Here is a 25,172-nt window from a genome sequence, read left to right as displayed (position 1 = left end):
TAACTGGGAGAAGGAACCCTCTTGTCCAACTCTCCATGCTACTCTAGGTTAAGGTGTGTCGCCTTTGTCCATTACCTTCCATCTAGCTTTTCTCATACTAACATAGGTTAAGGTATGTCATCTTTGTCCATCACCTTACCTCTATTAACCTAGGTCAAAGTGTGTCACCTTTGTCCATCACCTTAACTAGTCTTACTTGTCCTAGTGCACGTAGACATCATTAGAACTCATATCTAGGACTTAGCTCCAGTACCTTCACACTTAGTCCTTCAGTACTGAGTTATTCATGTATTTTGAGGCACATTCTTATTTCTACTAAAACTTAATTGCCTTAAGGCATTCAGTATAGTTGCCTTAATTCATTCAGTACTAACGCATACTTATGATCATTAAAATACATAACATAACATTAAATAAAGATGTGTTACTTTGGAAACTATTTGAAAATAGTTATCATAAATACCTTTCAGTAAACATCAATTGCTAAATAATTCATAAAGAATTTGCAAATCATTTAAAGTATTTAAAGTCACTCATAGTCTTTGATGTCAACCCTCTAATGCCCAGCACCAATAAGCGTTGAGTACTTAGCCAAATTCTTAAGCTTTAACTTGACTAGGCAACAACAATTTCATCATCACCTATCACTATGCATTCATTGCATGCGTCCATGTCTTGCCTTAGGCGTTCAAGCTTTCAGCCCATGCCTACAGCCCATCGCATAGTTAGCCTTTGCACCCACTTGTGGCACATCAACGCATGCCCCATGTGTTCATCCAGTCGCAAGCCACATACTTGTGCACAACCTTACGCCTAACACCTTGCATGCTTGCTTGCATAGCCCATTCATTCTACCGCACAGACCAACACCCTTAGAGCATTCTCTTGTGCTTGCAGCCTCAGCAGGCGTTGCATGGTCCAACGCGTCTCAACGCATCCTTATGCTCAGTCCAACGCATCCTTTGCATGTAACTTAACTTCTTGCATGTGCGTTCACTAGCATCATCGTCTGGACTCAAGCTACTTACTTGTTCAACCCAAGCAGCCGCCTATTTGTCCAAGATTCCAGATTCAACTTACAATTTGAATAACTAATTTTCCTGGCCTTTCCTCAAGCAATTTCCTTCTACAAACTTGCTCTAGATTGCCTTAGCAAGCTTACCTTAAAATTTCAGCCCAAAAATCCTCATGGTTCGGCCAGAACCCTTAAATCATGAAAACTGGCCCAAGCTTACCCAAGAGCTCTGCCTTCAACCGGATTCTTCAATCTCCAGCTCGATTCCTTTGGAATTTCCTTCTGGTAACCCAACCTCAACAACTAGACACCCTCTCTTCAAAGAAAAGCTTACTTTTATACTAGCAGCTGCATGCTAACCCTTCAATTTTAAGCTACCATGTCATCCTTAAAGAGATAACAACAAACTTGAGTATGATAGCTGGCTTAGCTAGTCGTTCATTAAGTCGATCCTTTCCTCTTGGTCATCAATGCAAGGCTCAACCCTCAAGCCAACGCTTGCAATTACTTGGTTGTATGCCTTCTTCAGACAATGCATCGCCTAACCTTGGCCAATGCATAGCTCACCTTGAGGCTATCGTGTTCTTCCTATCGTCGCATACTCCTAAGCCAATGCATGTCCTAGCCTATGCATAGCTTATCACCAACCCGCGTTAAGTCTTCCTCAATGCACAACCACCGAGCATCGCATGTGTCATGTACCTTGTGCCAAGACTGCCAACAGTTTCCATGTAGTCGCACAGTCTTCCAGCGCAATCGCATACTTCCTCGCTTCATCGCATATCTCTAGCATGCATCGAGTATCCAGTGCCTTGCGCTCATCGCTGCACACTAGTAAGCATGCATGCCCAGCCTCTATGCTCAGCCTTGCGCTCATCGTGCACCCCAGAGCTCATCGTATACCCCATCATCCTATGCTCATCGTCTAGTGTTTATCGTGCAGCCCCGCATGCCACTATGCGATCATGCTTGTGCAACACCCCAACGCACAACGCCCACGCTCGCACGCAATCGAGCGCTTCCTTGCTTGCGCCTGGCCAATACTCGTTGCACGATGGCCCTTCCTCGTTGCATGATCACGCAAGCCTCCGCGCATTCACTTGCACGTGTGCGCTAGGCTTAGTGCCTAGCCTTACGCCAACGCCCAGCATACCTTGCCCGCATGCTCACTAACCTCACAAGCTCCTTGGCTGCCACATGTCTTGTCAACGTATTATGAAAAATCCATCAACTCATGTGTTCATGCTTAGCTCCAACGCATAGTTTGTCCTTGACTTCAACATTTAGCCTCACACAACCTCCACAAGCCTTGCTTGCCACACACACAATGCCTCGTGTGTCAATGCTTCCCAACACCGACGCATGCCTACTCTTGGTTTCTATACTTAGCCAATTTTTCACTCGTTAAACTATCTAAAACTCACCCGAGACTAGGTTTTTCCATTACTTAGAATTTTCTTCCTCCATCTTCCTACTTTCTTTACTTCCTTTTACAACTTTACTTTAACATATCCTTAGTCTTTACTTAGCATGCCTATTACTCACTTATGTAGGAAAAATGGAGTACGAGGTTTACACCCATTTTGTTTTTAGTTTTTGGCTTTTAAAAGTTAAGTTTATTTCCTCTCCATTTCTTATAATGATTGCATCTTTCTTAAGTACAATAGTTGAATTCTTAGCCAAATTTAAAAAATAAAAACAAGATTTTAAAAACTACTTTTTTTTTAGTTTTCAAATTTTGGCTTGGTTTTTTAAACCATTTGTAAAAAATAGAAAACAAATGAAGAAATTTGAAGGTGGAAGTAGTGTTTATAGGTTTAATTTTCAAAAATAAAAATAAAAAACCAAATAGTTACCAAACAAAGCCTAAATAGTTACCAAATAAGGCCTAAATAGTTACCAAATAAGACTTTAATGATTTTAGAAAACATCTTGAAATTTCAGAAACATAAACAATTAATTATTTATCCTAAAAAAAAGCTATTTCTTATAAAAGAAGAACCAGGGGTCAAAATAAAACGAATTGGTTACCTAAGAGTCCCTAAGACCCTATTTAATAACCATTTTATTTTTTTTTTATTTTTGAAAATTAAACTTAAGAAAACTACTTTTACCTCTATTTTTTTTTTTTTTGTTATCTATTTTTCACCAATAGTATAAAAAGCCAAGCGAAATTTTGAGGACTAAAAAAGTAGCTTTCAAAATGATATTTTTGTTTTTTAAATTTGGCTAAGAATTCAATCATCATACTTAAGAAAGATGCAAAGCATTGTAAGAAATGTGGATGAAATAAGCTTAATTTTCAAAAATAAAAATAAAAAATCAAATGGTTACCAAACATGCCTAAACAATTTAATAAATTCAAAACTTTGTATAATATAAAAATAGACAGACGAGAGTGAACAAACTCTAATAAAAGATTATTAATTCTTTAAAAAAAAAAAAGATTATTAATAGTATAATTTGAACTGTTCAACTGGCCGACAAGATTATGTTCAAAGATCATTTTCTTCTTCTTTTTTTTTTTTTTTTTCCTTTTTTTTCTTTTTTAAAATATAAATTTTTGTTTTGAATACTTGTGTATATTACTCTTTCATCTGTCTTTTTGTTGCTTGGATATGTCTCTCTCTCTCTCTTCCAATATCTTTTGGCCAAACTTACCTAATCTTAAGGGAACGTTAAAGCTAAAATATTCTTGAATACCCTTTTTGACATTGAATTTTTAAAATAAAAAATGGGTGTAAAAAATAATGAAAAAGAAATGGACTTGTCTTTTTCCTCTTATGGATTGTGGTTTACTTAACCATTGGCAATGGTTTAATTTATTTGAAATTTTTTGTTTAATTTTTTTTTTTCTTTTTGAAGATTGCAATTTTAATAAGGGGGTTAGAGACAAATCAATAATTTTCGAGGATGATTACCATAAATATCTTCATTTGTTAAGCTACCTTTAACTACAAAATTTCTAGTTGATTTGTTACAATTGGCTCAATCCATTAAGAAGTTTTTAATTAAGCAAGGTTGAAATAAGTCTATATTTATATATTTATTTATTTATTTGGGTTTTGACCTTTTTATTATTATTTCATATTTTAGTCCTTAAGCTTAACACCAATTTGAAATAGGTTGAGGGAGTTATAATAGGTCCATTTAGCATATGGGGTACGTGTGTTAAGAAAATGGGAGTAGTGGTTATTTTAACTCTGTTTTGCTATAGAAGTACTATTTACAACAACTTTTCCTTCCTTCAATATTTTTAATGACTCCATTCATTAGCGACCAACTTCAACAACCATCTCTAGTCACCAACTCTAATGAAAACCACCTCTGACGCTCATTTTCAACAAAAACCATCTTTAGTGACTAGTTCTAACAACTATCTTCGATGGTCAACTATGATGACCATCTTGGTGACTAACTCTAGTTACCAACTTTGGTGACCAGTTCATAATGTTTTAATATTTTTTTTTATAGTAATTAATTGACAATAATAAAAATACTTGGAGTATATAGCAAACCTAACAAACTTGTGTATAAAAACACTCTTGGGAAACTGTAACCAAACATATGAGTCTTTTTTTTTATATATAAAAATTGTTTAAATGAAAATTACCTTTTGAAAAATATTTTTCCCTAGTCAGTCCAAACATATCCTAATATGTAACTTGTTTCACGAGTCTCATCTAAGTTTAAAGCAAGAAAACTATGTATATAGGGAAAAAGTCATAAAATTGAACTAAAGAATAAGATAAGAAATCCTCCTATGGATCTTTATAATGATTTATACATTTTAATTCAACTCATATAATATAATAACTTATTTTAGTACTGCGAGTTCTTTTTCAATAAAAACATGTTTGATGAACCCTTCTTCTTGAACTGCTTTTGAATGATAAACTACCATCATTTTTTTTTCCCAAAATCATGTAACTAAGTTGACAATATTTTTTGTGTCATCCTTGTGGTGGTCTATACTTGGCAGCCATCACTCTATGCTTTTGTGCAATATTATGATTTTATAGAATTGGTCCCTTTTGTATATCTTCAAATATGTAGTTTACTTACTAAAGCAATTATATGAATTTTGCTTAATTTCACATATTTTATGCACGTTCAATAATATTGATATATCTCCAAAAGGACTAAATGGACAGAGAATAACGTGTAACTTAAAATTCAACATATTTCAAAAAATTAGTGGAACAAATCTTTTTATTTCTATTTACAAAATATGATATTTAAGACACTAGTACTTGTATAATACAATACACATAATAATAATAATAAGAAGAAGAAGAAGAAGAACCCTAAACCCATAGTTAAGAACCCCCCATTTTAAGCAAATTAGCAACCCAAACACATAAACTCTAAACTCGAAAAATAATTTGTACCCCAACTTCAAGCTTCTTGACCCCATACTAAAATAGTTATAACCCAAACGCTAACTATTCAACTCCACATACTATTATAACCCCAAAGATTATAATAACCATAAAATATTATAACCACTCTACGCTCCCAAACAAACCTTAGAATTTTGATTTACGCTTGCATAGATGGAAAATCTAAGGTTTGGGATGTTACATTAATAATTGTAAATGTGGAAGATGAGCATTAACTTTAAAAAAAAAATAGTTAATAACTTATTCACTTAGTTGCTTGAATTTCTTCATGCGAGTGTATATGCATACTTCAAGTCACGTACGTCTTTCAATCGGTTTTGAATTTTTACGTTAAATTTAAAGACCAAAACAAAATAAATCTCAAGATTGTTTGATGAGGACCACACTAAGACTCAAACCTCAAAGAAATGGCACAATATATGGTTGCTATCAACACAAATGCCTCAATTTTATCCTTAGTTGAAAGTCATATATATTGTAAAGTGGGACTATATAGAGAATTGGAGTGACCCCTTTATAATGGGCATAGATCCCATAACACTGTTGGTAAAATAGACTAAACTTTAGGTAGTGTGGTTGGGAAGTTTAGAGAGAGTCAAAAGTCAAAGTTGATGAATTAATTTGTCTTTGTGATGATGCCATGGCCACCACACTTCAAATAAATATGATGGGTGTACATGCATTCAGTCTTATCATCCATCCATCCTTAATTTCAATGCCAAAAATGAGATTATTCAAAAGGATTGCTTAATAATGTTTCTGTTTATTGATTCTAAATCCTCTTATTCAAGGTAAAAGTCATTGTTTTGCCTTAGAAATTTTACCTTATTCAAGGTAAAAGTCAAAAGTCATTTTTCCATTCACTACTATCCTTCAAATTTTGATCATGTCAATAATTTTCATTATATTAACATTCATAAATATATACTTTTAATAAAATATGATGTTCATTCAATCAACTTAGTTCAATATATATATCACCATCTTTGAATATTAATTACTAAAGAGAGTATGTTTTATAGATGGTATAATTATGACCATTATTTAGGAATAATGTGACTTTCAATTTTATATATGATATATTAATTAGTCTCTAAATTTTAAAGTTTAGAGATCTATTAAATATAAAAAAATTCGAACCATTAAAAATCTACTAAAAAAATGTTTTAAAGTTGAATTTGTAAGTTGTTATTATTTATTTTAGTTGGATGGATAGATGGTAATAACTTTTGAAGTCCCATGTGTATATGGTTTTATTAAAACTAACTAAAAGAAGAACGTTTCCTTGAATTTGTAAATTCACATGTTCAACCATAATTAGGTATAATTCACAAATAAGGCAATTTATAGGGCTGTGGTTGGTAGTTCCATTCTTTCTATTTATTTATTTATATTATATATTGACTGACTTTTTATAAAACTTTACGTGAACAAATTAAATTTGGCCTCTTTTGTTACGAAAAAAGAAAATTCATGTGTGATGGAATGCTATGTTGAAGACTTCTTTACTCAACAAAAAGAAAAAACCCATGGATTATTCTAAGTGGATTAGTTCAATGATGTTGCGCATTTACATCCCTTCTAGAGTGACTAAAAAATTTAATTTATACTAGTAAAACTTTTATTCCTATCCACTTCAAACTTTATGCTAATGATTATATTACTAAAGTGAATCAATTTATACTGTAAATTAGTTATAGCGACTATGGTTGAATTGACATTCCAATTTATTAATAATCACGAGGTATGTAGTTCAAATCTTCCTATACCTAATTGTACTAAAAAAATTAGACCGTCGCTTAAAATTTCGTTGTTAAGTTGTCAATGAATATAACTTCAAATGCAAGGATTAAAGTAAATTAAAAAAAAAAAAAAAAAAAAAACATGGATCTAAAACAGATAATAGTGATTTTTCAACAAATTTGAGCAATTTTTCATTGGTTCATCCTTCTCTATTTTTCTCTACTTATTTAGAACTGATAATGTGATAATTTTTCTTGCTGTTTTAGACCTTAGGTGAAGATTTTTTAAGAATAATTTTATTTAAGTAATTTTAAACTGATTTTAAATAGAATCAAGTGAAAATAGAAATAAATCATCAATAACAATTTAAATTGACCATGAACGTGTAAAATTTATAGTTCAAATTGATAAAATTATAAGTAATTTAAAGTTTAAATTCATACAATTAAAAGTTGAAATTCTAAAGGGTAAAGGGCTTCTTTTCAAACATATTTCTTCTCTCTTAGATTGTGATAATTCATTCATATATAAGTTATTGATCACAACTATACACAAAAGGATATGTTACTTCGTCTATAAACTATTTTGAATAGTTGTAATGGACCAAATAACATGACTACTTGTATCAAACATATCCCTACCATTTTGTTATAATGTTTCATATTTATGGTATAGATTATACTCATCCACGAAAGGATCACCAATATCTTTAACTTTAATGGTTGTGACGAAGGATAAAATAGAAATTATCATTGTACAAATGCAAATGTAAACTTTTCCCTGGTCAGCTCCTTTTATTTTATAGATTTGATCATTTAATGCATGCACTAGCATCTATGGACTTGGAGGAAAAGTCGAAACAAACAAAGTTGGGATAAGTTTTGGTTTCTAGATAAATACTACTTATAGTAAGTTTCATATCTTAGGATTTTTCCTGCATGTAATTTACCACAAAAAACATGTACGATGTCTCATGGTTTTATATAGATATTTGTAAGATAGTAGTTTTAATGAAGTATATAATATCACGATTTGTTTCCAAAATTCTAAATTCGAACTCCATTTAAAATTGATTTTGAAGGCATTAAAAATAATTTTGTAAGAATTTTAAATGTTTGTAGTGTTTGGTTAAATAAATTATTATATGAATAAAAATCTAGTTAGCGTAAAAAATTAATCTCTTTAGTACAGTAGACTTTTCTAAAAAGATATATTTGACATCTATCATTTTAAAAGCTATAACAATTTCAAACTAAGCTTTAATTAACTTTGTGGATTTGTGATGTTATATATTTAGACATGATAGGAGGATTTGAAAATTTTTGAAAATTATGAAATTAAAGCATCTCTAATTAAAGATAAAATTTTTTATTCTTGAATATTGTGTTTATTTTCACGCAATTGTTTACCATGGTCGTATTCTTTTCCTTAAAAGAAAACATTTGAATTTGTATCCAAATTCTACAAACAAAACAAAGTTTATATAAACTTCATTTTTTTTTAATTTTCAAAACTTAGTCTCTAAAAAGCATATAAGAATAATAAAATAGTTATGGATATATGGCAAAGACCGCCTTTATTCGTACACATATTAGAGGATTAGCCAGATTGGATTTGCATTATATGATTGGTATGAGTGTTTATAATCAAGCTATATCATAATTAAGATGAGATTTCTCATGAATCTATTGTGATTACCATTAACATTTCACAGTCAAACTCTCTCTCTCTCTCACTTTCTCTCTCTCACATACAAGGAATAAGAACAATTCTTAGTCAAAACTCTCTCTCTCTCTCTCTCAAGGAATTAGACCCATTATTTTTCTACTTTTTCTTATTATGAGGGTTGATTCAAACTTCAAAGACAATAATTATTATTGTTTTGATGTGGTGGGTCAGTTTTTGACTGAATTCTATATTAGAGGAATGGGGACCAATTTTTATCACACTTCTTCCATATCATATTACTTGTAAAAATCTCTTTGCTCATCTCTCACTAGGATTAACCTCTATTTTGTCCCTCTCTTCTGATCCTCCACTGCTTCTCACCACTTCCTGACTCTCTTTTCTGATATTTGCCAGTGTGAAACAGCATTAGCTCAGACCAAAATCAGTACTTCCCTATACAAAACTCACTGTTCAAGTCTTAATATTTGCCTACTTTTCTTTTCTTTCCCATCACTTCCTCTTCTTCAGCCTTTTTTGCTTTACCCATCTGATTCCCATTTCTACACCAGTTTTTCATTCTTCACCCTTTTAGCTTTTGGGGTCTCCATTTTCCTTTCCTCAAATATCACTGTGTTTTTCTTTTGAAACTAAAAAAGAAAAGCCTTTGAGAACTCAAATCGGTCTCTTCCCTTTTCCCTTTCTTTTGAACAAACTTTCCCACCGTATCTTCTTTTTATCATCATCCACTTCGCTCAAAGATTTCATTTCCATATCTCTCTTTTTACCAAATTTCTAATAGGGATAGTCACTCTCTTGCTTCCCCCTGGTTGTTGTTAGTTTTATTCTTTTTCCTCTCCATGAAAGAAGCTGATCATGATGAGACCATCCCTCACTTGTTTAGATGTCCAATAAGTCTTGATTTGTTTAAGGATCCTGTCACTCTTTGCACAGGACAGACCTATGAAAGATCAAGCATTGAGAAATGGTTGGCATCTGGGAATCTCACATGTCCTGTTACAATGCAGAAGCTTCATGATCCTTCTTTTGTTCCTAATAATACTCTTCGTCATTTGATTTGTCAGTGGCTTCAGATGAGTGATCAAATAAACCCTCACTGCGTTTCTGCTATTGATTCTATGGCTGCTTTGAGAACTAAACTTGAATCTGATGAGTTTTCTTATGAATACAAACTCCAAGTTCTCCAACGAGTTAGAATTTTATGTGAAGAGTTTTCTTCTCGTAATTCTTGTTTGATCCAATTTGGGTTCTTGTCAGTGCTTTTGGAGTTGGTTTTTGGGGAAGCAGAAGCTAAACTATCAAAAGAATATCAGGAATTTGTAGAGCACGCGCTTAGTTTTATGGTTGCTGTGGTTTCTGATGATCAGATACAGTCCCTAAATGTGCTAATGGATGAGTCTAAATTATCAAGGTTCATGGTTTTGTTCAGTCATGGCACTCCCATGATCAAAATCAGTTTGTGTCATTTGGTTGAGGTAATTTCATCTTCAGTTAAGACTAAAGATCTTGGTGCTTTACTCGGAAACACCACCGAGTTATTGAGAGAAATCGTGCAACTTCTACACCATAACTCGGAGGCCTCCGATGCAGCAACCAAAGCCATATGTTCACTTAGTAACTTGGAACAAAACATCAACAATTTGGTTGTGGAAGGTGCAGTTACTGGACTTATCTCATACATTTCTAATGCTCAACAACGAGATAGAAGCTCTGCACAAGTGGCAATGGCAGCAATTGAGAAACTTTTGGTACTGAGAAGTGCAAAAGAGGAAGTGGTAAATAATCCAGATGGTGTAAATGCTATTGTGAAGATGGTTTTTAGAGTATCAGATCATGGAGGCAGTGAAAATGCTGTTGGTTCACTTATAATTTTATGTTATGATTCAGTAGAAGCAAGAGAAAAGGCCATTAGAGGTGGTGTTTTGAGTCAGTTGCTTCTGCTTCTGCAAAGTCAGTGCTGCGCAAAGACCAAAACAAAGGCAAGAATCCTGCTTAAGCTTCTTAGATCCAAGTGGGTTGAGGACAAAAGGAATATGTAATGTGTGATGATAATATTCTATCCCTCAACCTTTATGGGGTCTCTATTTTTTCCTTTCAAATGTGAATCTTTACATTATAGCCAGCAAATTTGATTGGCTAAAGAAGAAATATCTAATAGGGTACAATCATCAGGTATAGAAAAATTCACTCATTGGAGATTTTCAGTCACATGCCAATGCATTTCAGTATCATTACATTCAGAATGAAAAGCCACATTCTGCATATGAAACCTCTAATTATAATATACCTGCCTATCTCATCAATCAAACATTCACAATCCAAAATTTGGTATGATTTGATTACATACAAGAAAATAAATAAAGCAGAGATTAGATTAAGTGAACCTGAGGCACAATCACAGCCATTGATGATGTGTGAATCAAGACTCCTATGTCCAATAGGAGCTTTAGAATTGAAAGCCTGTAAATGTCATGATACACCATTAATAATCATGACAAGTGTCCAATACTTTACAAATTAATAATAGTATCAGTTACTGCAGAGATTTACATGTGATTTAGAAAGGCAAGGGCAAAGCACATGCTTGATGGCCCACTCAATTTGCTGGAAGCACTTCCCTGCTTGCCTGTCAGCAATGGCATTTAGCTTGAATGAAAGCACATCAGAATTCTGAACCCTCAGCATCTTTCTCCATTTGTTGCAATTACTGGCAGGTACTTCTGATGGGACTTCTCCTTGCCAAAAAAAACCATCAAAACTATAAATAATTAACAAATGAGACAGAGAAAGCTGATTTGAAAGTTGTGGTAATATAAACCAAAAGTTACTTGAGGCAAAATATTTTCTGTGAACTTTCTTGAAGAAGTGGGGAAATTTCCATGTGTGAAAGCATTTTATGAACACCAGAATGGTCATAAAAGAGCAATTTTTTTTTTAATTAATAGGACCCACAAAAGGCCTACAGTTACTCTAGGACAAAGCATTGTGGTCTCACCATTTAAAAAGTTAATAAGAAAGCACTAAAAGTACAAAATCAGTGCACAGTCACCGCAAAGACTTCTCAGCGTGAAAGAAAAGCCTTCCTAAATGGTGACTTCCATTTTCTAGTAGAGTAGGGGTCGATCAACCTTAAATAATTAAGGATAATTTCGATGCCTCCATTATCCAGCCCGAGTGCTCAAAGTTTCTGTTTTCTAGGATTGGGTCAATAACACTAACATAAATGACGTCTCAACAAATACAGCTAAATAACCGTTATATTCAAATGAAAGTGTATCGAATAGACAAAGAACATGAATGTGGATAAGCATTGGGAAAATTCAAATGAAAAAATTAATTTATCAGGTCAAGTGATAAGAGACTAAATATTACTGTTTTTCTACTAATTACATGGATGTTTAAAGTAGACTATAATAAATTTGTACACTTACAAAACAAGGAATTGAGTTTTTATATGACAGAAGCTGTATGTATATTATTACAAATGTCTAAGAAAGTGTTAAGAAATGTTGCAAAGAACTAATCAAACTAGGAGGCCAATGCTTCGTTTCTTTCACATACGAGATATCCACATAATGAGGATCAAGCAAAGTTGCAATGGTGAATTGATTTTCAGCCAGCAATGCAGCATGCTTATCCACGTATAAAGCTGCAGCCAATGCCGCATGCACTTCTGCAAAACAATATACCGGTTCATCAATGCTAGTACCATCTACTACACATGATTCTTTGTGGCCACATAATATAAGAGAAGAGACACCAAGGAATAAATCTTATTAATTTCAACCTGTCAGAATTTCAATCTACATTTAATGATGTTTTACAAAACTTACCAACCCCACCCGAAGAGATAGAGAAAGAATAAAATAAACGTGTTAGACATGGTACTGTTTGGCCCCAACTTCAAGTAGATGGAGTGAGTCATTATAGTCCACTTCAGGTTAGGGTTCCGATTATAACACCAACTATTATAATCTACCATTAGCTACAGTATAATTATTTTGAATCTCTCTTTATTACAATGTTTACTATTTGTTACAATGTCTATTAATTTCCTACTCATCTTCTATTTTCCTCTTTGTTATCACGTTTATTATTTTCTACCCAAAATAATACAGTTTGTACCTTAAACACAAACTATTATAACCTAGACTAAAAGTCTACACTCGAAACACAGATTTTTATAACCTATAAACTATTATACCCTACAGCACAAACTACACTGACTATAATAACCAATTCAATACCCCAAACACCTTATTTTCAAAGTGAATATTGGTCTCTATTTGTCAAACATGTATCAAACACTTGAGTATCCTAAATAGACACAAATGGTTATATTAAAATAAAAAGTAGTAAATTTTGCGAGTGTCATACATCAAACTCATGAATGAATAAATTAATTGATTTTGAATTTCTTTTCTAGTATAAAATATATATATATATTTTTAAGACGATATATTTCATTAAGCGTATCCTTACCATGTCCATACTCTTTTTTTAAAAAAAAAAAATGATATTCATTATGTTTGTCTCATATCCATGTCTTATATTTATAGTTGTTTGTGTTGCATCCATGCTCCTTGGCACAAATCAATTATGCCATCATACTCTTAATCATCCATTTGATAGGTAAAAGGAACTATCTACTTTTAGCACTACGTATCAATTTTCACCTTAAACTTTCACTTGTGTCCTATTAATCTCAAATTTAGTTGCAATTTTGACCTTTAAATTAAATCGATTATTTTAAAAAATGGTTATATTAAAAATTCTATCCCAGACTTTGAAATTCATATTTATTTGATCCCTAAACTTTCGAAATAAAATATTTAGTACTTGAACTTTAAAAATTTTAAAATCCATAGATCTGCTAAAATTTTGGAGTTTTGTATCTGGCAGATCAATTAATTTTTAAGAATTTGAATTTGTCACATTTAAAGTTCTAAGTACATTTTTGAAAATTGTAGGACCAAATAAACACAAACTTCAAAGCTTATGAACTAAAGTTGTAAAATTTCCAAAATTTTACCTCGTGAAAATTGTTTCAAGAATTTAAAAAACAAATATATATATATATATATCAATTACTTATACACTATATGAGAAACTTTCTTTCTCTAGCTAAAACTAGAGATGTCCATTCGTCCCACGGAGTCGGGGACCCGTCCCGAACGGAATGGAGAATCCCCAATTGGATAGAGAATGGGGGAGGAAACAGGGAGAAGTTTCTCCCCATTGGCTAAACGGGGACAAAAAATACATTCTCCGTCACCGACCCCGACCCCATCCTCGTCCCGATGAGTATAACACACACATAAATATATATATATATATATATATATATATATATATATATATATATATATATATTATTTACTTTACGAAAATCGTAGTAGAACAATATAGTTATTTTCTAATTTTCATAACTTTTCAAAGTTTGATACATTTCTAGAATGTTTTAATATTTAAGACTTTTCTATTTTTAAGATAAAGAATGTTGTAATATTTAAATTTGTAATATATAAATTGAAGGCTAGATTATAATATTGTAATATTTAAATTTTACTTTTTACAAATTGTGGGATTAAATATTTAAATATTATTAATTTTATAATAAAATGCTATAGTATTATATTTGAATAAAAAATGTATTGGAAATAATTAATTTAATATATAATATTTTATTTGGTTGAGAATAGATTTTAAAATGGTTAAAAATAAATAAATTACATTAAAAAAAATAAGTGGAGAATTTTTTCTCGTGGGAAACCCGATCCTTGCCAATTCTCTGTGGAAAATTCCCGCCCCGATCCCTACGGGAATTTCACAGGGATGAGGATTAAAATAGGGTGTCTCATTGCATCTACGTCATAGCCTCTTCAATCTGTAGGTCTAGAACCCAACAATTGTGCAAAATCTATTCAAGTACCTGGGTATCCCTTCAATGATATGGAAACATCCTCCATCTCTGCTATTGCTTCTTCTCGGTCACCAATTTCGTACAGGGCCAATGCTCTGCCTACTCGGGCATAGTCCGAGAATGCAAAATCTTTATATTTATCAATTACCTGAAATTAGACAAGAACTGAAATCAAATATTTTACAAGAACTAAAACTCAAAATACATTGACTTGACATATAATTAACTCTCTCAAAAAAATAAGGAACGCAGATTGAAGATGAGCTTCAAAGGGAAAGGATTCTAAAGCCTTCTCGTTACATGCTAAACACTCTTCGTTGTGAGTTTTCTTTAGCAAAAGAAATTTTAGAATCAAGGTTTTGATGCCTTCTATTTGATTCTCATAACAACACTCAGAATTTATATATACTAAGATATCTGTATCTTAGAGGCTATAGAATTATTGTCTATGCGAGACGGGTGTTTAGAATTGAGGAAGTAATTTCATGTTGCATGTTTTGAAGCCCACAACAAATCCAAACTAAAGCAGTGAAAATTCCTGAAGGTCAGTATTATGATGATCGACCAAGGATCCTAATCTCAAGCACAATTAAACATGCAAAACATGATAACTTCTCATACTTCTATCAGGATAATGACAAAATTGTGATCTTCAGTTAAGTGACTCATAATTACTGCACATGATTCTAACAAACCACCCCCAAATGAGCTCATTTGGTTACTCTTTTCAAAATTATATATGTTCGATGGGCTTTCGAAATTCCACTCATAGAACTGCCTTCAAGAGCCATTTCCAAATACGTCATCAATAAATCAAAATAATCATGCATCATTCTGCCACCTCGAAGACTCTATATTTAAGGGCTCCAATTGACTTATCCAAGTTCATTTTGAGGTTCAAAAACCAAATATATCCATAGGCCGCAGCAACAGCTATCTCATAGTAAGTAAACTGCATGGATTATCCAAATTGAGTTGAAGTCCTGTGTTCCACCACAACCTGCATATCTCCACTATCTCTCCTTGTCCTTATCATAAGGAATTCCAAAATCAACAAATGTTGTTAAACCAGGTCTTAAATCACTTCTGATTTTGATTTTGTATTGTATAAAAAATATCTTGATCCCATGTCTTACAAGAAAGTTCCTTACGTACAACTTATCTGAAAACAAATAAAATATTATATATTAAATTAACTATCAGTATGTTTAAGACTTGAAACAGAATCACGAAGAAAATGGGTGGACAAGACTGAGAACATCCCAATGGATCGCCAACCTACAATGGGGTATCATCGAGAAAATCAAATAGAATTCATTTGTGGATGTGCCTTACTTTATGCACCAGATCCTGCAGGATTTCCTAAAAGTTTTTCCCATTAACATCCTCTGTGCAATTTTTCTTCATGTCGTTGTTATTAATTTAATATGCATATATTTGAGATTGAAAGATACAATAATATAAGATAACAACATACCAGACTGGCAGAGCATATTAATTTTTCTTAATACTAAGATTTACTATTGGTTTGAATTTGGAAGAAAGCCATTTGCTATCTGATTTCACGATGTCTATCATAAGAACTTCATATCTAAGATTAGGTGACTCTGAAGAATGGAAACTTTTCAGCCAAGCATCAATTATCAACATTGTATAACTGAATATTGTTTAAATTATTGGCCAAATCAGGAGTTGGAGTTAAATCTACGAATTCGAAGATGTAAAATTAGTGGGAACCTTAGTGAAGTAGAGAAGAGCTTGATTGAAATCACCAAGAGCTTGCAACTCCCTGCCTTTATCAAGAAGCTCCACAGCTTCAGATACTCTTCGGGAAATGGCGGCACTCGCTTCTCTCTCAGAACGGCTTACAGGGTCAAAACTCTCCACAGCATAGCAAGAACTGGGTCGATTCGAATTGCTCCCAATAGGGAGAAGAAAGGCAGTGGCTATGGGGAGGGAGAAGAGCAACAAACGCCTAGTCGGTAATGGATTATGGTTGAAAAATGTGAAGGGTTTTGGAGATTTGGTGTTAGGGTTTGGTGGAGGATTGTGAGAGGAAGAAGAGGGAAAGAGAAGATGGGGAAACAGTACTCTTGCAGTTGCAGAACCCATGGAATGGATGTTGGTTGGTTTTGGTGGCAAAACTTCAGCCTTATTTTCATATTTTCCATAATAAATTGCCTAAAATTTAGATATAATTTTTTATTCAAATAATAAATTTTTTTATCCTTCAAATTATCACTCTATAATTGGTCATTTTTAAACTTTTCTTTTTCTTACTTCCTCTACTTTTATTTAGATTTAAATACTACTTTGACATGGACCGTTTTTTAAATTAGAGTAAATCAATGCAATGCAATTTAAGGACATTATAAAGATTTTTTCTTAATATTTTAGTAACTTTCAAACAAAACACAACACAATCGCCTCCACCTATTCGAGAAGGTGGCAATCTCCCAACTAGTGTGAGAATCGACGAAGGAAGATAAAAAAAATGAAGAATAAACAAGAACGAACGAGGGCGAGAGTTGAAGTTCAAAAAATGTTATATAACATTAGTTTTAGGGGTGGGTGACGAAGAAAATGTTCTAAACTCATGGCCAAACAATAGGAATCATCTCTACACTACAATCTATGAAGCTTCTTCAAGCATATGTTTCTGATGTGAATTTAAAAGGAACAGAACGTTGTATTTGACCTTCTTTTCCTTTGAGTCGTGGAATTCTCTCAACTTCATTATGGCACGTATTCAACAAAATGCCCTTCACCATTCATAATAAACTCAAGGGCCATAAATCAATCAGAATATTCGAATTCTTAATATAATCTCTCCATTAAAGGAAATCAAAGAAACTCTTCAACATTCCAAGAATTTAACTTCAAGAATGGCGCACCACTAACGAACACATAACGAGCTGATGCCTTTAATGCCACCATTCTTCAACTTCACAAGTTCAACAAAAAACAGGCCCCTATCAAGAGATTTTCCTCAATCTAAAAACAAATCTAGCAACTAGGTCACTAAAGTTTACTCATACAACCAAAGGGGTTGTTATTTCCTTCAGCCAAAAGCTCAAATCGACTTTCTTTTGATGTCACATTCAACTCAATTTGGGCTGACCTAGGACCTATTTGGATTGGTTTTCCAAGTGCTTGAAAGTTCTTTTGCACTTAAAATATGCCTTCCAATTGAACACTTACAGATCTAAGACTAATGTATAGAAACAAAACAAAAGTTCAGAGGATAGCGACTAAATTAAAACAAGACCGACCGTGAAATCATGTATCTTATATTTCCATTTCAACTTTTCCCTGTACAAGAAAGCCAGCAAGAAGACAAGACCACCCTTTCAATTTGTAACATAATAAAAGCTATAACACCATGCTTCTCTACTATAGTTTTACAATAATTAAGAAAATAACCAGCAAATGTAATTAGAGACAATCAATCAATTTCAGCAACAACTGCTCGTGGATGCATCAGGCTGTGGAGGCTTTTCCTTGAAGATGTTCCTTCTCACTCCTTTAGAGCCTTCAGATAAAAGGCTGGGCGTATCAAGAATCTGCATATAAAAATCCTTGTCATCATGTTTTATCATCCATGCAACATTCAGTGAGTTCGCAGGATATTTCTAAATTTTAAAATGAGGGGAAAAAGAAGTGGAAATTTTTAATTATCGTTAAGACAAGACTTTTCAAGAGAGTTCAAAACTTTTTCAATGCCTAGCAACTCACTAAATGTTTTAATCTATTTACGAATCTACCAGTAATGTGACAGCTTTTATCTTTTGAAACATATAAGAAATGTGATTGTTACAACAGGAAACACCATGTTCCTCCTAATCACCAATCAATAAAAAACCAACAAATGAACCAAAAGCTGTCACATTTCTGGTACATTCCTGATATTGTTACCTTCAAAACAAGTTCCTCAAAGCACTGTTGTACATTGACTCGAGTTTTGGCACTGCATTCTATAAAAAGACAACCATATTCCCTAGCCATGTCAATTCCCTCTTTCTTTGTTACCGTCCTAAAACTTTCCTGAAGAAGAAAATTTCAGATAAAAAATAAGTTAGATGCATATAATGAAAAACAATATCATAAGAAATTAAAGAATCTCAAAAAATCAAAGTTCACGATTAGTGTTTGTTGGACATGCATTTTTGTTCTTCCTATTGAAAGTTTGGTTTTTGTGAACAAAAATAAATAAATAAATAAATTTAAAAAATAAAATAAAAAGAGAGGGTTAAACTATAAGAACTACAACTAAACTAGGGGGTTGGTTTTCATTATACCCTTAAAAACTTTTAAAGGTTTCATTTTAACCCTTGAAATTTGAAATTTGTTTCAAAACAATCCATAGGCTTTTGTCATTAAATTCATAGAAGGAAAAGTTTGTACCTACTTAAGTGAACAAATAGTTAAAAAGAAAAAAGGACTGTATTAACATGGAAGTTTGTTGCTTGTATGTAAGAAGACAGGAAGATAAGTTATGATACAAGAATGTTGGATTAAAGCGTGAGATTGGGATATAAGTTTTAATTGAAGAAAAAAAAAAGTGAACAAATGAAAACACATACATGGAAAACAAAAAATAAACACATGGCGCATCTGTGGACCATATCTGTTGTCATTTTCCTCATTTCAACCCCATGCCCACAATTATTTGTTATTTTGGTTATGGTTTTTTGGTTAAACCTAAACCCCAAATTTACTTCTTGTATGTGTTTAGATATAATTATTAAAATAACAACTAATCTGACACTTTTCCGTCCATGAATTTAATGGCAAAAGCCCATACGAACCGAACCGTTTAGAAGAAAAAAATAAACTTCAAGGGTTAAAATGAAGTTTTTTAAAGTTTGAGAATTGAGGGTATAATTGAAACCAGCTTGAGTATTTTTTATGATTTAGCCAAAAATATATATATATATATTAGCTTTTTGTTTAATAAGAAATAAATTTCATTGCTGTTATAAATACTAACTTCAAATGTTCATCCAAATCTTCATACAGGGAAATGGATAAAATAATTCCTTTGAAATGGTATGACTTACTAAAGCGGTTGAAATTAATAAACAGTCAACATGAAGGCTCCGTTTGAAACAAATTATTTAAGAAATTCAAGTGAATTCATTTTGTAGGCTTTAATTGAGTTGATTTCTAAATCCATAACTATTGTTTGAACGAAACTTTCAAAAACAAGGAATTCATATTTTATAAGAATCCATGATGTCTGTTTTTTTATGAGAAACAAATAATATCATTCGTGTAATGGAATTACAAAAAGAGGAGATGAAATCCAAAGACCCCAACTCTCAAGGAAGTTACAAAGATAAACTATATGATCCGAAAGGAGCATAAAATTTTGCACCAAGAAAGGCTAACAACAAGACGGTTAAGCCATTCATTTCAAGACCAGCATCAAATTGAATCTCTAACCAGGTTAGGCCATAGAATTTCTCTCTTCAGTAATTAAAAAATTAATCAAGTTCCACTATCAGAAACTTAAATGAAATTAATTAAGAATGCTCAATAATGCTCTTAACAAACTATTTTTGTTAAAAGACATCTAATTATATCTTTATTTGGAAATGAATTTCCAATCTCAATTATATACGACGTCCCAAACAACTTTGTCTGGCCTCCAATAATACATGTCTATTCTAGGAAGGACAAAAAGGAGAATCTATCCCTCATGACAGTTAGTTAGAGTGTACGAGTTTGATAAGTTTGTAGGTGGGACGTCAGCTTGAGTCATATATGTAATTTAGGATAGGCTCTGTTCGAGGAGATGAGTCAGCCCTAGAAGCTAGATTTTATTTGTAAGATTCTTAATAATAGTAAATAATAGGTTGGATACCTAACAAACTCATATGGAAAAAACTTGGGATATTCATAACTCATTTAATCGGTTCTTGGATTATCAATATGTTATCAGTAATTAACCTGAAAATTCTTTGAAATATGAATTTTAATTCACCATACACTTGATCGATTAATTGATATCTATGCAAATGTTACAGTAACCGGCTTCAGGTGTATGGAAAATTTCAAATGGAAGTTGAATACGCATACCTTATCAACTTTGTTTCCCACAAGCATCTTGATGCAATCTTGATTTGTTGAATAGAGATCTATTTCCCTCGCCCATACCTCGGACAGGTTTGTAAATGTCTCTCTCCTCGTTACATCATAAACTGACACAGTTGACCTTTGATGTCATAATCAATACAACACAATACAAAAGGCAATAGAATAATATTGGAAGCCAAACAAATGAACAATTTACCATTTAATAAAATCATGAACACGTTTAAACTAAACAGATATTTAATATTTATACTAAGCCAAGAATTTCTTCTCTTCAAACAATCACATAAAAAGGGGAATAGAACACACCCATAATGATCCCTTGAGCACCTCTGTAGTATGAACTAGTCAGTGTTCTGAATCTCTCCTGCCCAGCTGTATGATTGAACATTGAGTTAGATTCTACAGAACGCCTTGTTTGGAGATGGGGTAAACCAGATTTCTTTCATGCCGATTCAGTACAAGAAATATATAAGAATAGTGCCCTAGTACCATCGAATAAGTCATGCCTAATTAACAAGAACAACCATATCATCTATATAATTCACACCATCGGACAACAATTGAGAATTAGAATAAGCCCGAGCAATCCTTTAAGCAATTCCTTGGTCTATTATGTCAAGATTCAAATTTAGTTCAAACATGAATATGAAAAAGAGCTCTAGTAGGCTGCAGGTTCAACAAAGCTTTTATACATGAACGTGCAAAGTTCATTCATGTTGCATTGGTCCGTACAGCAGAACCATCGGCGAGGTACACTTATGTCAAAGGTTAGCATTCATTTTCGCTTTCCAGTTCTATTTTTCAATTGATTAAATCTATTGTCTTGTCACCCATTTATTTAATGCCTCATAGTTTGGGTATCAAATTATTCTAACTTCTACAGTTCTACAGCCAACACAAGTGAAAGATATGAAAAATCAAGAATTTACCGCATGAATTTCCTACTAGTTTCCGCTGGAGTTCATGACAAGAACATGAAGTAAAAGTCAACTTTGAGCAGGTGAACAAAGGACAAGCTATGCAAATGGCTAAGCCTCAATGTATTTATAATTTAGTATACTATCCAGCTGCCTATTCTTCATAATTATAGTTAAGCAATTGATAATTTGTCTATGCAATATCTTCTGGTAAATTATTCATCTTACTCAGTTGTTTGGTGCTTCTTTGCAAAAACATGCATCTTGCATGTATGGAAAAGAGAACAGATGCTCTCTCAAAATGGAAAATGGAGCAAGAAAAAAGAATAGAACAACGTTACGAAAATCATGCACGTAGAGAAGCTTAATTACCTGTATCCCAAATTGCAAGCTTCAGCTTTTTACCCCCAGCAGTAACATACTTTACCTTAAAATCCACACCTGCGCACGAAAATAATAATCAATTAACTAGAGGTGATTTCGAGTCTAATGATGGTTACCTACCATCGCAAGGCAAATTAAGTCGAAGTTAGCACAGCTTGTGGCGTTTTGCACTTTAAACAACCAAGCCAACACAATGAAACGTGCAGATATAGGATTTATAATCAATATCATCACAAAATCTCAATTTTGTTAATAATAATTTAATAAGAAAGAGAACCCATAATTTCAGCTCTGCAATTTGAAATTCAGCCATATTTACACAGGTAAAAGGCATTCTATTCTACTAATAGCCCCACAGTAGCACAATGAACATATGCAAAGATTTACACAGGGTCAGTAAGTACAGAACAGAATGCAGAAGTCTAAATGATCGGTGATAATAAAGCTGGTCAAAAGGAAACAATATATATTTTTTGACAATGAAAATGAACTTTCCATTGATGCTTGAAAAGTTACAAACTAGAAACTAGTAAAGGAGCAAAATAGAAACAAAATATATTAACCACTTAAACGCAAGTAATAAAGGTCTTACATAGTGCTATAATGCAATTGCTCTAAATAACAGTTCAAAGAAATAAAAATTAACCATATTTAATGAGAAAATTATTTTCCACTAGAAATTAATGCATAAATTAGCTCTTCATGACTTCTCATTTTTAGTTTTTCAGATACGATTGTGGCTAAATTCCTTAAACTGTACTAAAAATGACACTTGACCTGATTGTCTAAGAGCTTGATTCTTCTCTCGATGAAACACAGTTGAAAGATTAATGGCCGAGCTCAATCTAATTCCTCATTTTCTTAGCAATGGTCCTCTCAATTTTCCCTTTCATTTAATTTTTTGCTCTCAATCTCATCTCAATCCCATGCAGAAGGTGAAAGTGAAAATTCAGCACTAGCATTTCATTATCTTTCAACATTGTTCTTTAATACGATAAACTAATCTTCCGCAGCAAACAACACAACTGATTAGTCTACGCTCATTTACAAAAAGAATGCGCAAGATCCCACAAAATCAAAAAGGGAAATTCCAAACTAATTCTTAAAATCTGATCTGTATGGCAGAAGCAGAACTAACCGATTGTTGGTGAGAGATCCTCGAAGCTATCGGTTGTGAAACTTAAAAGCAGACTACTTTTTCCAACCCCCGAGTCCCCAATCATCAACAATTTGAATAAGTAATCAAACTCGGTTTGATTCGACGTCGAATCCATCAAATCCTTCCTCCAATGGCTCCAACCCAATCAACAATTTTCAAAATAAGATCGCTTCCCGATTTACGGACCTAATCAAAGAAAAAGAAAACCCAAATCTCAGCGGATTCATAAAAAGCAAAACAACATGCGCCATTACCAAGGAGATATTGAAAACGTGAAAAGAAATGGGAAAAGGGCGATAGAAATTGAATTGAATGAATCACAATGAAATCGAACGTGATTTCCCGTTAAAACGGATCAAATTTAATACCAAAATGCGGCAATCCAATTTAGAATTGATGGCGCATCCAGTGAAGATGAAAAGAAAGAAAGAAATTGAAGAAGTCCCTGATCTTGGTTTGGTATCAATTGTTCGTGGTGGTGAAGGTTATAGAATTTGAACAGGGTATTGCGAATGAAAATGCCGAGTCTTCTACCGAGGTTGCAATTAACTCGGGAGTCAACTCAGCCGATGGATTGATTGGTGAGACAACCACAAAAAGGCTTTTTTTAACAAAAATAATATAGCTGTAGTTTCAATTTCATGGGTAGATTTCAAAATATTACTCTTTTAAGTTTTGAATCTTGTTTTAATTTAGTTTTTAAATTTTAAAATGTTACCGTTCCATTATTAAAATTTAAGTTTTGTTTCGATTTAATTTTGAATTTCAAGATTATATATTTTTAATTTCATTTTTCATGAAATATTCATATCAATCATTTATGTCTATTTTTATTAATTAGTTAAAATTAATTATGAAATGAAAATTTAAATTTAATTTTAAAAGTGATAAAAATAGTAAAACTTAATTAATTATAATTCTTTTAATAATTTTAAATTTATTAACATAAATTAACTCTAAAGATGGAAAGTGAATATTTATTTAGTAAAAAAATCAAAATTAAAAGTGTAAATCTTCAAACATAGAGACCAAATTAAAGCAAAATTCAAATGTCAAAGATATAGTATTTTGAAACTTAGGAACTAGATTGGAATACGGATAGATCAGAACGGTGATTCGTTAATTTCTAAAAAACTAAGATATAGATATATGCGTCACTTTTTATATATTTTTTTAATATATATATATATATATTTCTAAAAAACGGGGATACTAATACATTGAAAACACATTTTTTTTAAAAAAAAAAAAATATAGGATATAAATAAATTTAGCATACAAATTAATAATAATAGCACAAAATAGAATACAAACACTAAAATACAATATAAAAAAAGCAACATCTAAGATGTTGAAGTACAATAGTTAATAAAATGCAATAGAAAATTGACTCATATTGCAAAGAAGAAAAAGAATATTAGAGAGAGAAGTATGAAGATAAACGAAGAACTTATTGTTGAAGATATCCAAATAGTTTATATTTTTGTGGACTTTATGGGGACTCAAATGTGAAGATGGAGATTGGATGATTCTAGTCTAAGGTTTGGTCCGTTATTTATTTATTTTTTTCTTTTAGTTTCGAACTAGCTTTTTAAATAGGTTGTTTAATTTTGGATTGGGAAAGATTAGATAAGTTACTTGTCTTTTTTCTTTAAAAAAAAAATACTCATAGAAATAGATACGTCAAATCGTGTGTATAGATACGTCAAATCGCGTGTCATATATGTATCTGTGAAGTATCTAAAAGTTTCGGTATCCGATACATATCTGATATTGATTCTTTGCCTTGCATGAAGTATCTGTGCTTCATTTTAAACTCAAAACTTAAGGACTTAATATGTAA

At 32.3% G+C, this 25,172-nt stretch overlaps 4 protein-coding genes across 4 annotated transcripts; 1 reads left to right on the top strand and 3 right to left on the bottom strand.

Annotated features, from left to right (window-relative positions):
- Nucleotides 1–9,112: 9,112 nt before the first annotated feature.
- On the top strand, nucleotides 9,113–11,055 carry LOC120088304 (U-box domain-containing protein 26-like). Its single transcript, XM_039045504.2, has one exon. It carries the CDS (start codon nucleotides 9,687–9,689, stop codon nucleotides 10,884–10,886), a length of 1,200 nt encoding a protein of 399 aa, XP_038901432.1. The 5' UTR covers nucleotides 9,113–9,686; the 3' UTR covers nucleotides 10,887–11,055.
- Nucleotides 11,021–11,899, bottom strand: LOC150033388 (uncharacterized). Its single transcript, XM_090305899.1, has 3 exons — nucleotides 11,676–11,899; nucleotides 11,398–11,582; nucleotides 11,021–11,307 (listed from the first exon to the last, which is right to left on the bottom strand). Exons 1-3 carry the CDS (start codon nucleotides 11,761–11,763, stop codon nucleotides 11,053–11,055), a joined length of 528 nt encoding a protein of 175 aa, XP_090162025.1. The 5' UTR covers nucleotides 11,764–11,899; the 3' UTR covers nucleotides 11,021–11,052.
- Nucleotides 11,900–12,157: 258 nt separating this feature from the next.
- Nucleotides 12,158–16,948, bottom strand: LOC120088306 (uncharacterized). Its single transcript, XM_039045505.2, has 3 exons — nucleotides 16,508–16,948; nucleotides 14,780–14,918; nucleotides 12,158–12,520 (listed from the first exon to the last, which is right to left on the bottom strand). The coding sequence occupies exons 1-3, from the start codon at nucleotides 16,880–16,882 to the stop codon at nucleotides 12,336–12,338; spliced, it is 699 nt and encodes a 232-aa protein (XP_038901433.1). The 5' UTR covers nucleotides 16,883–16,948; the 3' UTR covers nucleotides 12,158–12,335.
- A 1,091-nt stretch (nucleotides 16,949–18,039) lies between these two features.
- LOC120088307 (ras-related protein RABC1-like) lies at nucleotides 18,040–23,964 on the bottom strand. The gene is made up of 7 exons (XM_039045510.2): nucleotides 23,698–23,964; nucleotides 23,309–23,515; nucleotides 22,159–22,227; nucleotides 21,176–21,241; nucleotides 20,852–20,973; nucleotides 18,686–18,814; nucleotides 18,040–18,333 (listed from the first exon to the last, which is right to left on the bottom strand). Exons 2-7 carry the CDS (start codon nucleotides 23,442–23,444, stop codon nucleotides 18,226–18,228), a joined length of 630 nt encoding a protein of 209 aa, XP_038901438.1. The 5' UTR covers nucleotides 23,445–23,515; nucleotides 23,698–23,964; the 3' UTR covers nucleotides 18,040–18,225.
- Nucleotides 23,965–25,172: the final 1,208 nt, after the last annotated feature.

Source organism: Benincasa hispida, chromosome 10 (genome assembly GCF_027475165.1).
Source record: "Benincasa hispida cultivar pf3 chromosome 10, pf3_genome.v1.1, whole genome shotgun sequence".
Classification (NCBI taxonomy): domain Eukaryota; kingdom Viridiplantae; phylum Streptophyta; class Magnoliopsida; order Cucurbitales; family Cucurbitaceae; genus Benincasa; species Benincasa hispida.
The sequence above is the reverse complement of the archived record's forward strand: the minus strand, read 5'-3'. Positions and strand labels throughout refer to the sequence as shown.

Excerpts from the sequence above, each read along its gene's own strand:
- LOC150033388 (XM_090305899.1), bottom strand. The coding sequence starts at position 11,763 with ATGACCATTCTGGTGTTCATAAAATGCTTTCACACATGGAAATTTCCC. Across the intron at positions 11,583-11,675 it reads CAGAAAATATTTTGCCTCAA|GAGAAGTCCCATCAGAAGTA; the intron begins GTAACTTTTGGT and ends TTTTTTGGCAAG. Across the intron at positions 11,308-11,397 it reads CTTGCCTTTCTAAATCACAT|GCTTTCAATTCTAAAGCTCC; the intron begins GTAAATCTCTGC and ends TGACATTTACAG.
- LOC120088306 (XM_039045505.2), bottom strand. The coding sequence starts at position 16,882 with ATGGGTTCTGCAACTGCAAGAGTACTGTTTCCCCATCTTCTCTTTCCC. Across the intron at positions 14,919-16,507 it reads CTCTTCTCTACTTCACTAAG|GTAATTGATAAATATAAAGA; the intron begins GTTCCCACTAAT and ends GTCTAATTTCAG. Across the intron at positions 12,521-14,779 it reads ATCATTGAAGGGATACCCAG|AAGTGCATGCGGCATTGGCT; the intron begins GTACTTGAATAG and ends ATTGTTTTGCAG.
- LOC120088304 (XM_039045504.2), top strand. The coding sequence starts at position 9,687 with ATGAAAGAAGCTGATCATGATGAGACCATCCCTCACTTGTTTAGATGT.
- LOC120088307 (XM_039045510.2), bottom strand. The coding sequence starts at position 23,444 with ATGGATTCGACGTCGAATCAAACCGAGTTTGATTACTTATTCAAATTG. Across the intron at positions 20,974-21,175 it reads TGCTCAAGGGATCATTATGG|TTTATGATGTAACGAGGAGA; the intron begins GTGTGTTCTATT and ends CAACTGTGTCAG. Across the intron at positions 18,334-18,685 it reads TTGAGGAACTTGTTTTGAAG|ATTCTTGATACGCCCAGCCT; the intron begins GTAACAATATCA and ends TTTTATATGCAG.